The sequence below is a fragment of the Hyperoodon ampullatus genome (assembly GCF_949752795.1).
Source record: "Hyperoodon ampullatus genome assembly, chromosome: 14".
NCBI classification, from domain to species: Eukaryota; Metazoa; Chordata; class Mammalia; order Artiodactyla; family Ziphiidae; genus Hyperoodon; species Hyperoodon ampullatus.
The window spans coordinates 21,643,083-21,656,355 of record NC_136927.1 but is presented as its reverse complement, the minus strand read 5'-3'; the positions used below and the strand labels follow the sequence as shown (position 1 = coordinate 21,656,355).

The following is a 13,273-nucleotide window of genomic DNA, read 5'->3' as shown; positions in this document are numbered from 1 at the left end:
GCAGCATTCAGACCATGTGATGTGCCTGCACGTTCTCTGCCCTCACCGCCTCACTGTGAGGGGCAGTGCCAGTCCCGCCTGCCCCCGTACAGTGGCTTGACTTTCCAGACTCAGAAACAAATAGGTTTATTCTGTATACAGGGCCAGGCCCACAGCCTGTGGGATCCGCCATGGGATCGGGGTTCACGTTGAGAGTCCAGGTGGGTCCAGCTGGGGTGAGGCTATCTCAGCACTCTTCTGGGAAAAGGGCACAGTGGCCAAGGCTTCCTCCTCCCGGGGAAGAGCTCGGCCACCAGCACAGAGGGTTTTCCATGTCTGGAGATTCATTTTTGTCTCAGCTTTTTGATGAAGGACACCTCATCCCGATTCCGGATACCATAACTGAAAGAGAAGGAAAGGCACAGAGTGTCCGATCTACAGAAGGGCACAGCTGTGACTCCTCACCTGAGGCTTGTGAGGGATAACAGAGACCAGGTGGGAAGAGCATGGTGTCCGGGAAGGTGAGGAGGTGGCAAGGGCCATGCACACTCTTAATTCTCTCCTCCTGGCTCTGTGCAGCCCTGAACCGCTGCTGGTGAGAAGCCGCAGGGCCCCTTCCACTGCTCCTCTGTCTCCCGTCCTCCTGGCAGGGAGGCCTCCAGGGAGCTCCTTGCAGGAGGGCCTCAGTCCGAACAGGGACTCTCGTGGTCTCACACATTCCCCAGGAACTGATTTAAGATCCCTCCTTCCCTTACAAGCCTCTGGAGAGGACCCCAGCCCTATGGGAGGGCATGGGGAATCAGAGGGCCACAGACCAGATACTTCCCTGCAGCTCAAGGCGTAGCCTGAACTTACTCTCGGAGCTTCCTCTGGTCCTCTGCGAGCTTCTCTCCTGCAGAGGTCAGGTGGTACGTCCTCCACACATAGGACCTGCAAGGTGGGAATTCAGTCAACCACGAGCAGGGTGAGCAGGGCAGCTGGGATGCAGCTGTGCATGCGGAGGGCTCAAGGCGCTCAGCTCTGCGGGGCCTGAGGCCGCCAGCCTCCTCCTTGGGCTCCTTCCCTGTACTTTGTGTGTACCAGGCCTGAGGCAGGTTCAAGGACGCACTGCTCTCAAAGGGATCCATGGGGTGGCTGGGGGCCAAACCCACGTTGCTAATGAAACGGGTGGCTGTACCAAGACACAGTTAACGGGACACTTGATCCAGAAGGAGACTGAGAGCTGAGAGCACCCAGGCGAGGAGCTGGCAGCTGCACCATCTGTAACCAGGGAAACCACCTCCGGGCACACCGCAAGTGCCCTAAGGTGTCCTCACGTGAAGATACCCAGCTGCCTGGGTGGGGTGATGTCAGTGAAGAGCAGCTGAGGCAGGGCTCGCGGCACAGAAGCACCTGCCCTGGCCGAGGCTCGGGACAGGGAGCTCGTTGCTCCAGGCCGCACTCTGGGGCAGAGCCCAGGTGATGAAAAGGCTCATGTCCAGCAAGTGTTCCTGTGAAGTCCAGCTCCTAGGAAGGGCTGCAAGGAGGAGCTGTGGCTGCACTCACCAGCTGATGTGCTGAATGCCCCCTTCGCGCTCCTGCCTGAGCTGCACGTATCTCTGGATGGCCTTCTTCAGGTCCAGGACTGTGGCATTCTGGACTACAACCACAGCTGCACAAATGGGAGAAGATCTGTGGTGGGAATCCACAGCCACAGCCTCAGATGGCAGGAGAGGAACCCAGAAGCTTCTTCCTGAGGCTCAAGGCAGGGCAGGGGGAGCTTGTGGCTGCCCCAACACCCCTGGGCACGGCCCTGAGTTTCCACTCACCAGCCCTGCTAACATCTTCTCCCGTGAAGGTTCAGACTGCACGGCCTGAGGGGGAGGGCAGCACTTACGCATAACTTCTCCATCCATCTTGCACACTCGGACTGTCATTGCTTGGCCGTATTCTAGTGCTATTTGGGAATTGACCTCTTCCAAAGTAACCTGGAAAAGACCAAGGCTGGAGGTGGGAGCTCTCTTCACCACCTCAAACAACAAACAAAAACAGCCGATAGTCTTCAAAAAGTGGTGCCACATTTTTGGGAGGTTCTTGCATATATGTTAGGATTTCCCGGTTTTTCAGCACTTTAATCTCATGTCTTATCCACGTTTTCTATGAAGTGGATAGACGCTCGGGAGAAACGGGCAAGGAGAATGAATCGCCTTGAGGAACAGCCCCTGGCTCCTCCAGGCCAGGTGCTGGGTGGGAGGAGGAACACTGGACTGGGCCCCACCGTCCGGCCTCAGAGCCCCTGATCATCAGGATCCAGGGCCTCAGGCAAGGCTGGGGCACCAAAAAACGGTAAAAGATAAACATGTCAATACAACCGTTAACACAACAGAAGTTAATTTAAAAATTCCACAATGGGCAAAATAACAAGGATTTTAAAACAGGACAGTGCCAAAACTCACTGAAGATTGAGGAGAAAGGAAAAACTGGTAACAGTGATCTTTTATTTCAAAATGATATTTTGTTTGCCGTAAGCTTTTGTAAACCAACTTCGAGTTTTAAAAACACTGTTGAAAAGTTATGTGTGTTAACTAGTGGGGGGTTTTGGCGCCCCTTTAAATTCCGCGCCAGAGGCCAGAGCCCCACTCGCCCCCAGACCGGGCCGGAGCCTAGACCCTCGTTTACGCCCGGAGACGCCTTCCCAAGGCCTCTGGCCGCAGCCCCCATCGACATTCCGGGGTCCGTCCGCGCCCCGACGGCCCCCGGCCCGCGCGCACCTGGATCGGAAGGTCGCAGAGCAGCGGGTCCTGTACCACCATGGCCAGACCCTCCTGGAACACGTCCACCGCCTCGGAGTGCGGCAGCGCCTCCTCCTCGTCCTCCTCGTCCTCCTGCGGCTCCCGCCGCGCCGCTGCGCCCGCCTCCTCCAGGCTGCCTAGCCTCCCGCGGGCTCCGCCCGCACGGCCGCTCCGCGCGACCGTGGTGCGGTGCGCATGCGCAGGGACCGCTACCGCAGCCTCTCCTTCGGGGCGTTGAGGGGCGGGGCTACCTTGAGGACCAATGAGAAGTGAGTTACTGGGAGCCGGCCAGCCGCAGTGCTCCCTGGGAGCGCGAAGTCGGCGTGACTATTGGTGGGCCGGTTGGGGCGGGGAGGCTATCGGGACCAATGGGAGTTCGGAGCATCGGAGCGTCGGAGCGCCGGCGCCGAACGGCCGCGAGAGCTGCCGGGAGACCCGGGTTAGTCGCCGCGATGCTGCTTTTCTGCCCGGGCTGCGGGAACGGGCTGATTGTGGAGGAGGGGCAGCGCTGCCACCGCTTCGCCTGCAACACCTGCCCCTACGTGCACAACGTCACCCGCAAGGTGGGCCCCGGCCGGCCGCGCGGCGCGCACAGCGCGGAGGCCGACCCTAACCTTCCCCTCCCATCCTCTGCTCGGATTTCGCGTCCAGCGGGCCCTCTGCCCGCAACGCCAGCCTCTCCGAGGCGCTCCCGCCCAGCACGGGCACTACTCCTGTAGCCTGTGCACGACTTATCCGCCCGGGTCCCTCTTCTCCCTAGGTACCCATGTCAGTCGTTGCTCGTGTCTTTGCTTAAAGGATTATTTAAAATTGCAGCCTCTTTCTAAATTTTATGCTCCTTCCTCTAATTTTATTTTTTCCGTAAGACTCATTTGCCTTCCAATACGCCTTGCAATTTACTTATGCGCTTTGTTTATTAATACTAGGGCATAAGCTGTAGGAGGGCAGGGATTTTTCAGTTTTGTTCCCTCTTATGTTCTAGTCTGAACAACTGGAATGTTTTGGATGTTCATTACGTGAGTGATGCACACTTTATTATAACTTGTTACTCTCCCTCGGTAATGCATCTTTCCATTTTAGAACACCTTTAATTTTTAGAAGTAGAGCACGTTGGTACTACCTCATTCTTTTTTTTTTTTTTTAATGAATTCACTTTAATTTAAGTTAGTAAATGAGTAGACAGTTTAAATTTATTTTATTTATTTATTTGGCTGCGTTGGGTCTTCGTTTCTGTGCGAGGGCTTTCTCTAGTTGCGGTGAGCGGGGGCCACTCTTCATCGCACTGCGCGGGCCTCTCACTGTCGCGGCCTCTCCTGTTGCGGAGCACGGGCTCCAGACGCGCAGGCTCAGTAGTTGTGGCTCACGGGCCCAGTCGCTCTGCGGCATGTGGGATCTTCCCAGACCAGGGCTCGAACCCGTGTCCCCTGCACTGGCAGGCAGATTCTCAACCACTGCGCCACCAGGGAAGCCCCGGTACTACCTCATTCTTAATGTTTGTATACTATTCCACCGTGTAGCTGTGTTGTGGGAGTTTAGAGTCTGAAACTATGCAAAGGGTGACATTTCAAGGACGTCTGGTAAAACTTGGAAAACAGAAAACTCTCTGCCTGGGGAGAGTGACTGGACTCCTTTTTGGCTTCACTTGTATTTGGTTCTCTTATCTTGGATTACCAAGTATCTTAGAGGTGTGGGAAAAGAAGAGGGTCACACCTAAGCCATTTTTTTCCTCCTGCTCTGCTGCTTCATCCAGTCCTTGCAGAGATCTTCTCACTTTTGGGGACATCCCAATCGCGGATCCTCTAAATTCTGACGGAGCATCCTGCTCTGTGACAGCAGGAACTCTGCTTTCATTTAGTATTCCTCCAGTCTGTGTTGAAGAAAGGAAGCGAAGGCTGGGGAGACACTTGAGGGCGGGTATGGTTTGGTGACCCAGGTTTGTACCGTTCACTTACTTGTAGAGTCTGAAGACCTGCTGTTGTTTATTAGGTAACAAATCGGAAGTATCCAAAGCTGAAAGAAGTGGATGATGTGCTCGGTGGAGCAGCTGCCTGGGAGAATGTTGACTCTACTGCAGGTGAGAGGGAAAACCTTTTCTGTTCCAGAGCTGTGGGTAAGGATGAGGCTGCTGGCTGTGCCACTCTGCGGCAGAGTCTGTGATGTACTTGTGTGAAGTGGGCTTCTAAAACTAGAAAGTATTTTCTTCTCTTATAATGTATTTGTTACACAAACAATATTGGCACAGGCTTTGGAGTCCTTCAGACCTGAGTTAGAGTCTCAGGGTGTCCTTGATTTGTCTGGGCTAATCCATAGTCATAGATTGTGAGAGCACAAATGAGCGTTTGGCATATAGCAGGCACTTAGCAGGTGTGATTGGAGTAATAAAAAAACAGTTTAAGGATTTTGTTCTAATACAGATTTCTAAAAGTTAATGAGGGCTTCTCTGGTGGCGCAGTGGTTGAGAGTCCACCTGCCGATGCAGGGGACACTGGTTCGTGCCCCGGTCCAGGAAGATCCCACATGCCGTGGAGCGGCTGGGCCCGTGAGCCGTGGCCGCTGGGCCTGCGTGTCCAGAGCCTGTGCTCTGCAACGGGAGAGGCCACAAGAGTGAGAGGCCCGCGTACCGCAAAAAAAAAAAAAAAAAAAAAAAAAAAGTTAATGATACAGAGTATTAAACTGCACTAAACATTCAGTAAAATAAATATTTATTCCAAGTTTTGATTCATTTCTGGTAGAGATTAGATGTGACCAAAGAAGGAAGGAGAGCCCTAGACATTACCTCTATCGAGAGGAGGAAGAGCTAGCGCATGATCACTGCTGTCTTTTTCCCCCAAGGAACATCTAGATCTGCTATGTTAAAAATCCAGCACTGGCAGAATTTGTCAGTAGGAGATGAATTACTTACCAAAATGGGGTTTGAGAGTGTTTGAAGGCATTTCCCTCAAAAGCCAGGTTCTCAAATTGAAATCTCAGTGAAAGTAAATACGTGCCTTGGGACACTTTGAAAAGGCGTGGGATGTATGTTGAGATCTTGATAAGAACAGCCTGGACAACTTCTGCCGAGACGGATCCCTAAATTCAAGGGGAAGTGGATTGGTTGTGCGTTGGGATTTCCTCTGGGAAGATGAGAGGGCCTGTCCATTACTAGGTGGTGGAGACGCACTTTTTAGGGGAATCTGCAGGGCATGGACCCTGTAATGCACACGGCAGCCGTGTCACCTTTCACATGGTGTTTCTAGCCAGTCTTCAGCCAGAGTTGAAGAAAAGGGACCCAGGGAGAGGAGGACTGTTTCCAAGATCACAGGTCTCATTCCCTGAGTGTGAGAGCGCAGTGGGAATGATAACGCTCTTGGTAACCTTAAATCGTGGTGCAGGGCACCCTGGGCAAGGGATTCCAGATGAGCCGTCTTTCACGTAACACCTACTTCTAACACGTGTGTTGGTCACAAGCATCATTTTTTTAAGTAAACGTGGGTCACTTGTTTGTTTTTCTCATTGCCAGAGCCGTGTCCCAAATGTGAACACCCTCGTGCCTATTTCATGCAGCTTCAGACCCGCTCTGCAGACGAGCCCATGACCACCTTCTACAAGTGCTGCAATGCTCAGTGTGGACATCGCTGGCGGGACTAGGGCCAGGCTGGCCCAGCTGTGTCAGCTCCTGCTTACCGTATTCCCCAGGGTGGATTCCCAGCTGCGAGTGTGGTGGAAAGCTAACCCTTTTAGGGTGGCTGGCCAGGGGCTGAGGAAATATAGCCCATCTCCCAGTCAGTGGATTAACTCATTAATGTCCAGGAGACTGTGTGTGTGGAGAGGAGTGTCCATAACTAAGTGCATCCTGTTTAAGGTCCTGTTCTGCATCTTTTACATTTATTGGGCAGTTGACATTCTCTCACCATCAGCCGACACTCTTAAACATTTACATTGTTTGCACAACTAATAAAGTAAAACTTAGTAGTTTATTACACTAGATGTCCCTCAGTATTTAACTGTTAATTGCAAAATTATTTAATCAAAATTTATTCTGAAAACTTAATTAAAGTTAAAAGTCTAATATCACCTTCTCAGTGTTTTAAATGCCTGAAGAAGTAGACATCAAACCCCAAAACAGGATTCCAAAACTGACTGCTATACTTAGGGCCAAACTAGTTACAAAATTGTGAATAACATGGATTTCTGTTTCTTTATGATTTATATTCTTTTTTCCTAGGATTGCAATAAACTTTAATAGGTAGTATGTTTTTTTTTACACTTTATACTTTCTGTGTCTATCTTTCTACTCTAAAGAGAAAAAGGACACCCTGGGCTAGCAGGGGACAGGATCTTGGTTATTGATGGATTGGTTTCTTGCTCAGACTTAATCGCTTTTTCAAATCTCTCTTTTTTTAGTTTATTGAAGTATAGTTGACTTACAACGCTGTGTTAATTTCTGGTGTACAGCAAAGTGATTCAGTTATATGTACATGTATTTTTTTCACATTATTTTCCATTATGGTTTATTACAGGATATTGAATGTAGTTCCCTGTATCTATTCTCTTCATAATGAAGTCTCACTTATGAAATAATGGGACTTAAATTTATGCCTCTGATACAGATTTTTACTTTTTTGAAACTTGTTATCATTCCAAGAAACTATTAATCTGTATGGGTCACGTGATGGTTGACCAGGTCCTGAGCTCACTGTGTCCAATTTTTTCTGTTTCAGAGCAGTTTGTGCTGGCTTTGCACATGTGGTTTTATCCTGTGGCTGTTATCTTCAGTGTCTTCTTTCTGTGCTGTTAGTTAGTTACGTTTCCTCAGAGGCCTGTTCTCGTTTTTGTTGTTGGAGGCAGCGTGGATCAGTGGCAAAGGTCGCGCCCTCTGAAGTCAGCCTGCCCCCCTGCCTGTCAAGTTTGTGTCCTCCTGTGTAAAATGGAGATAATAATAGTCTATTTCAGGGGTTTACAACTTTTCCTGTAAAGAGCCAGATAGTAAGTATTTTGGGTTTTGTGGGTCAAGAGTCAAAATCTAGGAAAACACAAGAAAACAAAGTCTTATAAAGAAATTCAAAATATAATCCTACAATATTTTGTAATGCGAGTCCACTGATGAAAGGAATGGATACCATTTTGCGTAATTGAGGTTCAGAGTTAGTGTTCCTCGTCATCCGCGTTGCAGACGTGCATCTCATACTGGTTCAGGCCATGAGAGCAGAGGAAGTTCACTGTTGACATTGCTGATGGATTCATAGGTGCAGCGTGGTGAGAGATGCAGATGTTTTCCTCAGCATATTTGCAGGTGAATAATGCAGTGCAGACTCACAGCCTGTGAGCACTTTCTCTCTCTCTCTTTTTTTTAAAAATTATTTATTTTTGTCTGTGTTGCGTTGCTGCACACGGGCTTTCTCTAGTTGCAGCGAGCGGGGGTACTCTTCGTTGCTGTGCTCGGGCTTCTCATTGCAGTGGCTTCTCTTGTTGCGGAGCACAGGCTCTAGTCGCGCGGGCTTCAGTAGCTGTGGCATGCCGGCTCAGTAGCTGTGGCTCGCGGGCTCTAGAGCGCAAGCTCAGTAGTTGTGGTGCACGGGCTTAGTTGCTTCGTGGCACGTGGGATCTTCCTGGACCAGGGCTTGAACCCGTGTCCCCTGCATTGGCAGGTGGATTCTTAACCACTGCGCCACCAGGGAAGTCCAGGAGTTCTGTTTTGTGTTGAGACTTGTGCCAGTGACGAGTGCTCGGTCTGGCAGTGTCAACCATTGCGGTATCATTGCGTGATAAACACTGCTCTGCTGTCCAGTTTGCTGACAAGATAGTCCGCACTGCCCTGTGCCTTAAAAACATGACATTCAGTGCCCACTTTTCTTATTTTGACATGCTGGGTGTGCACTCATAGTAAGCAAAAAAAAAAAGAATAAAGAAAATGGATACAACTGTATGGTGGCCCTTGAAACGCTGTTAAGGTCACTGCTGAGTTGTGAGCCAGCAGAGCAAGGGCTGGAAGCCCTGTCACCAGTACTTTGCTGTCAGCACATGAGAGCAGCTGCAGACAACACGAGTGCGTGGTGTGGCTGTCTTCCAGTGAAGCTGGATGCTGACATCTGAATTTCATAGTAGTTCCACATGTCGTATAATTCTTCAAGCTTTTTCCCCCCAACTATTTAAAAATGTAATAAGCTATCTTAATTAATTAATTAATTAATTAATTTATGTGAGGTGCGGCTTTCAGGGTCTCATTTCCCTGACCAGGGATTGGGACTTTATTTTTCATTTTTTAAAGATTTTTTTGATGTGGACCATTTTTAAAGTCTTTATCGAATTTGTTACAATATTGCTTCTGTTTTATGTTTTGGGTTTTTGGCTGCAAGGCATGTGGGATCTTAGCTCCCCAACCAGGGATTGAACCTGCACCCCCTGCGTTGGAAGACGAAGTCTTAACCACTGGACTGCCAGGGAAGTCTCCCACAAGGGATTGAACCTGGGCCCACGGCAGTGAAAGCCTTAACCACTGGACTGCCCACAGATTCCTAACCACTGGACTGCCAGGGAATTCTCTGTATAAACTATTTTTAGCTCACAGGTTTTTTTTAAAGGGTGGGGTGGATTTGGCCTGTGGGCTGTAGTTTGCTATCCTCTGGTCTACCTCATAGGGTTGTGAGGATTTATGTAGCTTCACATATAACATCCTTAGGACATGTCTGACCAATGGTGTTTGTTATTGGCTGTTCCTTTCTTTCAAGGGCCTGGGTTTCAACAGGTATTTGGTGACTCTGGTTGTATGGTCTTTTACCCTCCATCTATGGATGTTGTTTTTCTTTTTATCTCCATTTGTTATGGGAGGGGGTGGGGTGTCAGGTTGTGCCGTCAGAACACTTCCTGGGCATAGAGGCACTGGCCTTCTTCCCGCATCTAAGTGTCCATGATAACCCACCTTTGTAGCCTTTGTGGTGTCTCCTTGTGGGGTTGTGGTGTGGGTGGTGTGTGGTCTGCTGGTCTCAGGGTAGTAAGTTCTAGCCTGACAGAGAAAGAAGGAAGCTCTTTTGATAAGGATACTAGGGAAGGGATGGCGCCAGTGAGTATGAAAGTACGTGCTTATAATAGGTAAGATGGGGCCAAGCTAATTGAAATTTAAATATTAGAAGTATGATTATGCCCCTGGTCATTCTTAAGGTGTTTCACGGACTTGAGCCTTTGATTCCATCTCTCCATGGGTCCTGGTTTCTCAGATTCCAGAGAAACTAGAAACCAGCTCTGGGGTCTCTAGACCTTGCCTCAGATGTTTTGGTGCACAGAATACAGACGTGCACACTCACACCTAAACGTAGGCACAGGGACACACTGAAATGTGACCTTATTTGGTACCCCAAAGAACACATAGCCAATAAGTATATGAAAAGATGCTTATCTTCACTGATAATCGAGGAAGTGCAAATTAAGACAACATTGAAATGTCTTTGCCTATCAGATTGACAAAGATTTAAAAGACTGATAATGTATACAGTTGGTGAGAGCTACAGCCTTTCTTACACATCTGGTGGGAGTAGAAGTTGGTACATTTTCAGGGGGCCACTTGGCAATATCTATCAGTATTTTACAACGGTCAACCTTAGACACAACAGTTCCACACCTAGCCTTTTTTTTTTTTTTTAAATAAATTTATTTATTTATTTATTTATTTTTGGCTGCATTGGGTCTTCGGTGCTGCACGCGGGCTTTCTCTAGTTGTGGCAAGCAGGGGCTACTCTTCGTTGCGGTGCACGGGCTTCCGATTGTGGTGGCTTCTTTTGTTGCAGAGCACAGGTGCTAGGCACGCGAGCTTCAGTAGTTTGGCACGTGGGCTCAGTAGTTGTGGCTTGCGGGCTCTAGAGCTTAGGCTCAGTAGTTGTGCATGGGCATAGTTGCTCCGCAGCATGTGGGATCTTCCCAGAGCAGGGCTCAAACCCGTGTCCCCTGCATTGGCAGGCGGATTCTTAACCACTGTGCCACCAGGGAAGCCCCCTAGCCATTTTTTGTACAGTACTCATCCTGGTGATTAAAGATCCAGGCCTGGAATTGTTCACTACCTTCATTTAGTTTTTTAAAAATTTATTTATTTATTTATTTATTTATGTTTGGCTGCCTTGGGCCTTCGTTGCAGAACGCTGGCTTTCTCTAGTTGCGGTGAGCGGGGGCTACTCCTCGTTACGGTGCACAGGCTTCTCATTGCAGTGGCTTCTCTTGTTGCGGAGCATGGGCTCTAGGCGCCCAGGCTCAGTAGTTGTGGCTCGCTGGCTCTAGAGCACAGGCTCAGTAGTTGTGGCGCATGGGCTTAGTTGCTCTGTGGCATGTGGGATTCTCCCAGACCACAGCTCGAACCCGTGTCCCCTGCATTGACAGGCGGATTCTTAACCAGTGCACCACCAGGGAAGTTCCTACCTTCATTAAAATAGCATGTAGCGTATATACACCTGAAACTAATATGATAACGTCAGTTATATATATGACAATTAAATTGAAATAGCGTATGTAGGCAACAATCCAAATGTCCATCAGCAGGATTATTAAACCATGGCCTGTACCACCAGTAAAGGCGTGAGAGAGGTTTTTATGTAGTTCCCTAGAAAGGTTTGGAAAAGAGCCAGAGCAGCAAGGAGGCCGCAAAGCTCAGAGTGAGGAACGAGGCCATTAAATATGCATTTGTTGGAGCTTAGACGTGGTCTGGAGGGACTTGTGCCTAACTTCTTACAGGGGCTGCCTCTCTGAGGTCAAAGGGGACTCCCATTTTTTATTTCCTTCCTGAACTGAGTCTGCAGTACTTTTATGTTTAACACCCCCTCCACCCACCCTAGTGCTCATGGATCGCCTGAGCTGCACCTCCCAGAAAGCCTAGAAAAGGAGACCTGCTCTGTGCCTGGTCAGGGTTCTCACCTCCCGGCGCTAATTTAATACATCTCACTGGTGTTTCTTGAGAGGGACACGGCGGACAGTCATCCGCCAATCAATGGATGGGTCACCGAAGTCCACGCTCAGCAACTTTTCTGTTCCTGAGGAGTGAAAGGTATGATTTATGACTGGGGTGATGGTCGCCTGTCATCCCCACTTGGGACAGCTGCTCGGCTCTGTGCTCGTGGTTGCAGTTGTGGGCGGCCTATGTCAGCCTGCCATGAGAGGCTCACGTCACCGGGCGGTGCAGTTATCTCCTGAATCAGGCTGAGGGACTTGCTGCAAACGCAGGGGTGGTAGGGCGACAAGTCACCTCCAGGGCTGCAGGGTTGGGGCCAGTCAGACTTGCCATGGGACCTAGCAGATGCCTCTGGGAAGGTGAGTCTGTAATCTGGGCTTCTCAACCACTCAGGTCACCGTGAACTTTGCGGGACAGAGAGACTGGTGGCCCGCCATCCCAGGCCCCAGGAAGAGCCTGGGGACCACACTTGGACGAGAAGGGCGGAGGGCGTTTGGGCGGCCACCCTCATTTTACCGCCTTTGGTGTCCTGGCCTCGGGCATCTACCAGAGACAGCAGGATTGCAGTGCTGATCACAGTATGCTGGGCTGCCATTTCCAGGCCTGTAGCGGTCATGGGTACCTCCGGGCAGAAAGAAAGGCTCTGAGCTTGTCAGGCAGTTTGTAGTTCCTGACCTTTGTGGGGCCGAGTGAGCGGGCGTTCTGGGGCCAGGTGGTCTCAGCCGTGACGACCGCAAGTGGAGCTGAGGTCCAGTCCTGAGGTTGGTAAAGGCCCTTCTCTCCCCGACACCTTTGGGGGGCTTTAGGGCAGAAGAGGAGCTGGGAGTCTGTGGACCCCCCTTGGAGCTGTGGACGGGGCAGTGGGTGAGGGTGGGATTCTGGGAGGGTTACTCAGCTAAGCGAGGGAGGGGAGTAGCGGGTTCTGCTTGAATAATGTTTCAGAGCCCCCCAAGGGACCCAAGGCATTAACACTGTCTACCCCAGGCAAGGGCGGGCCTGTGGGGAGGTTCAGGATGTGTTTCTTCAACAGTGAGGGGCTGAGTGCGGGGGACGCAGCATAAATCAGACAGGTTCTTGCCCTGGAGGAGCCAGATGCAGGGGCGGTGCCGGCTGAGCCTCGCTGCCAGGGCTGCAGGGGCAGCATGGGAAGAGCAGGGGCATCGTTTCCCCCCATTTAGCCCCCGGCCTGTGTCAGTGTCCTTCCAGCCCGTGCCCATAGCCACTACCCGCCCTGCCCCCGCCCCTGTCCTAAGCAGGCTGGGCCTGGCTCGGGTGTCTGCTCTGGCTGGGGAGACAGCCTCAGGGGCTCGGGGGCTTCATGAAGGCTCATCACGCAGAAGGCAGCCGGGCAGAGGGGACAGTGAGGGCTCGTCCTGAGGGCCCTCAGGTCCTCCCTGTGCTCCTCTGACTTCCATCCTCGGACCTCCTCCTCCCTCTGCCCTGGGCCCCGCCCTCTGTGCCCCTGTCCACCCGAGGCCGCCCCTGGCTCAGGCCTGGCCTTTCCACGTCTTCCGGACATCCACCCCACTGAGGCGGGCGCCCGTCCAGCTCAACCCTCTAGGAAGGCAGGCGGCAAGTGCGCCGTGGAGCCTCCTCCCTCTTCTGCCCTCTGCGC

The 13,273-nt window shown here is 51.0% G+C and overlaps 2 protein-coding genes across 3 annotated transcripts; one reads left to right on the top strand and one right to left on the bottom strand.

The window, feature by feature from the left end:
• Window positions 1-110: 110 nt before the first annotated feature.
• Window positions 111-2,887, bottom strand: SNRNP25 (small nuclear ribonucleoprotein U11/U12 subunit 25). 2 transcript variants are annotated; one of them, XM_079719600.1, is made up of 5 exons: window positions 2,730-2,887; window positions 1,788-1,946; window positions 1,525-1,650; window positions 835-909; window positions 111-381 (listed from the first exon to the last, which is right to left on the bottom strand). In XM_079719600.1, the coding sequence occupies exons 1-5, from the start codon at window positions 2,769-2,771 to the stop codon at window positions 358-360; spliced, it is 426 nt and encodes a 141-aa protein (XP_079575726.1). In that variant the 5' UTR covers window positions 2,772-2,887; the 3' UTR covers window positions 111-357. The 2 variants fall into 2 exon arrangements, with proteins under 2 accessions (XP_079575726.1, XP_079575727.1); XM_079719601.1 differs by having other exon boundaries at window positions 1,525-1,630; window positions 1,856-1,946.
• Window positions 2,888-3,191: 304 nt separating this feature from the next.
• On the top strand, window positions 3,192-6,443 carry POLR3K (RNA polymerase III subunit K). The gene is made up of 3 exons (XM_079719876.1): window positions 3,192-3,313; window positions 4,737-4,824; window positions 6,250-6,443. Exons 1-3 carry the CDS (start codon window positions 3,203-3,205, stop codon window positions 6,375-6,377), a joined length of 327 nt encoding a protein of 108 aa, XP_079576002.1. The 5' UTR covers window positions 3,192-3,202; the 3' UTR covers window positions 6,378-6,443.
• Window positions 6,444-13,273: the final 6,830 nt, after the last annotated feature.

What these genes read in the sequence shown, in the direction of transcription:
- SNRNP25 (XM_079719600.1), bottom strand. Translation starts at nt 2,771, where the DNA reads ATGGTGGTACAGGACCCGCTGCTCTGCGACCTTCCGATCCAG. An exon ending in AGAAGATGTTAGCAGGGCTG is followed by an intron (nt 1,651 to 1,787) that starts GTGAGTGGAAAC and finishes TTCCCACCACAG; the next exon opens with ATCTTCTCCCATTTGTGCAG. An exon ending in GGCATTCAGCACATCAGCTG is followed by an intron (nt 910 to 1,524) that starts GTGAGTGCAGCC and finishes CCCACCTTGCAG; the next exon opens with GTCCTATGTGTGGAGGACGT.
- POLR3K (XM_079719876.1), top strand. Translation starts at nt 3,203, where the DNA reads ATGCTGCTTTTCTGCCCGGGCTGCGGGAACGGGCTGATTGTGGAGGAG. An exon ending in TGCACAACGTCACCCGCAAG is followed by an intron (nt 3,314 to 4,736) that starts GTGGGCCCCGGC and finishes GTTGTTTATTAG; the next exon opens with GTAACAAATCGGAAGTATCC. An exon ending in GAATGTTGACTCTACTGCAG is followed by an intron (nt 4,825 to 6,249) that starts GTGAGAGGGAAA and finishes TCTCATTGCCAG; the next exon opens with AGCCGTGTCCCAAATGTGAA.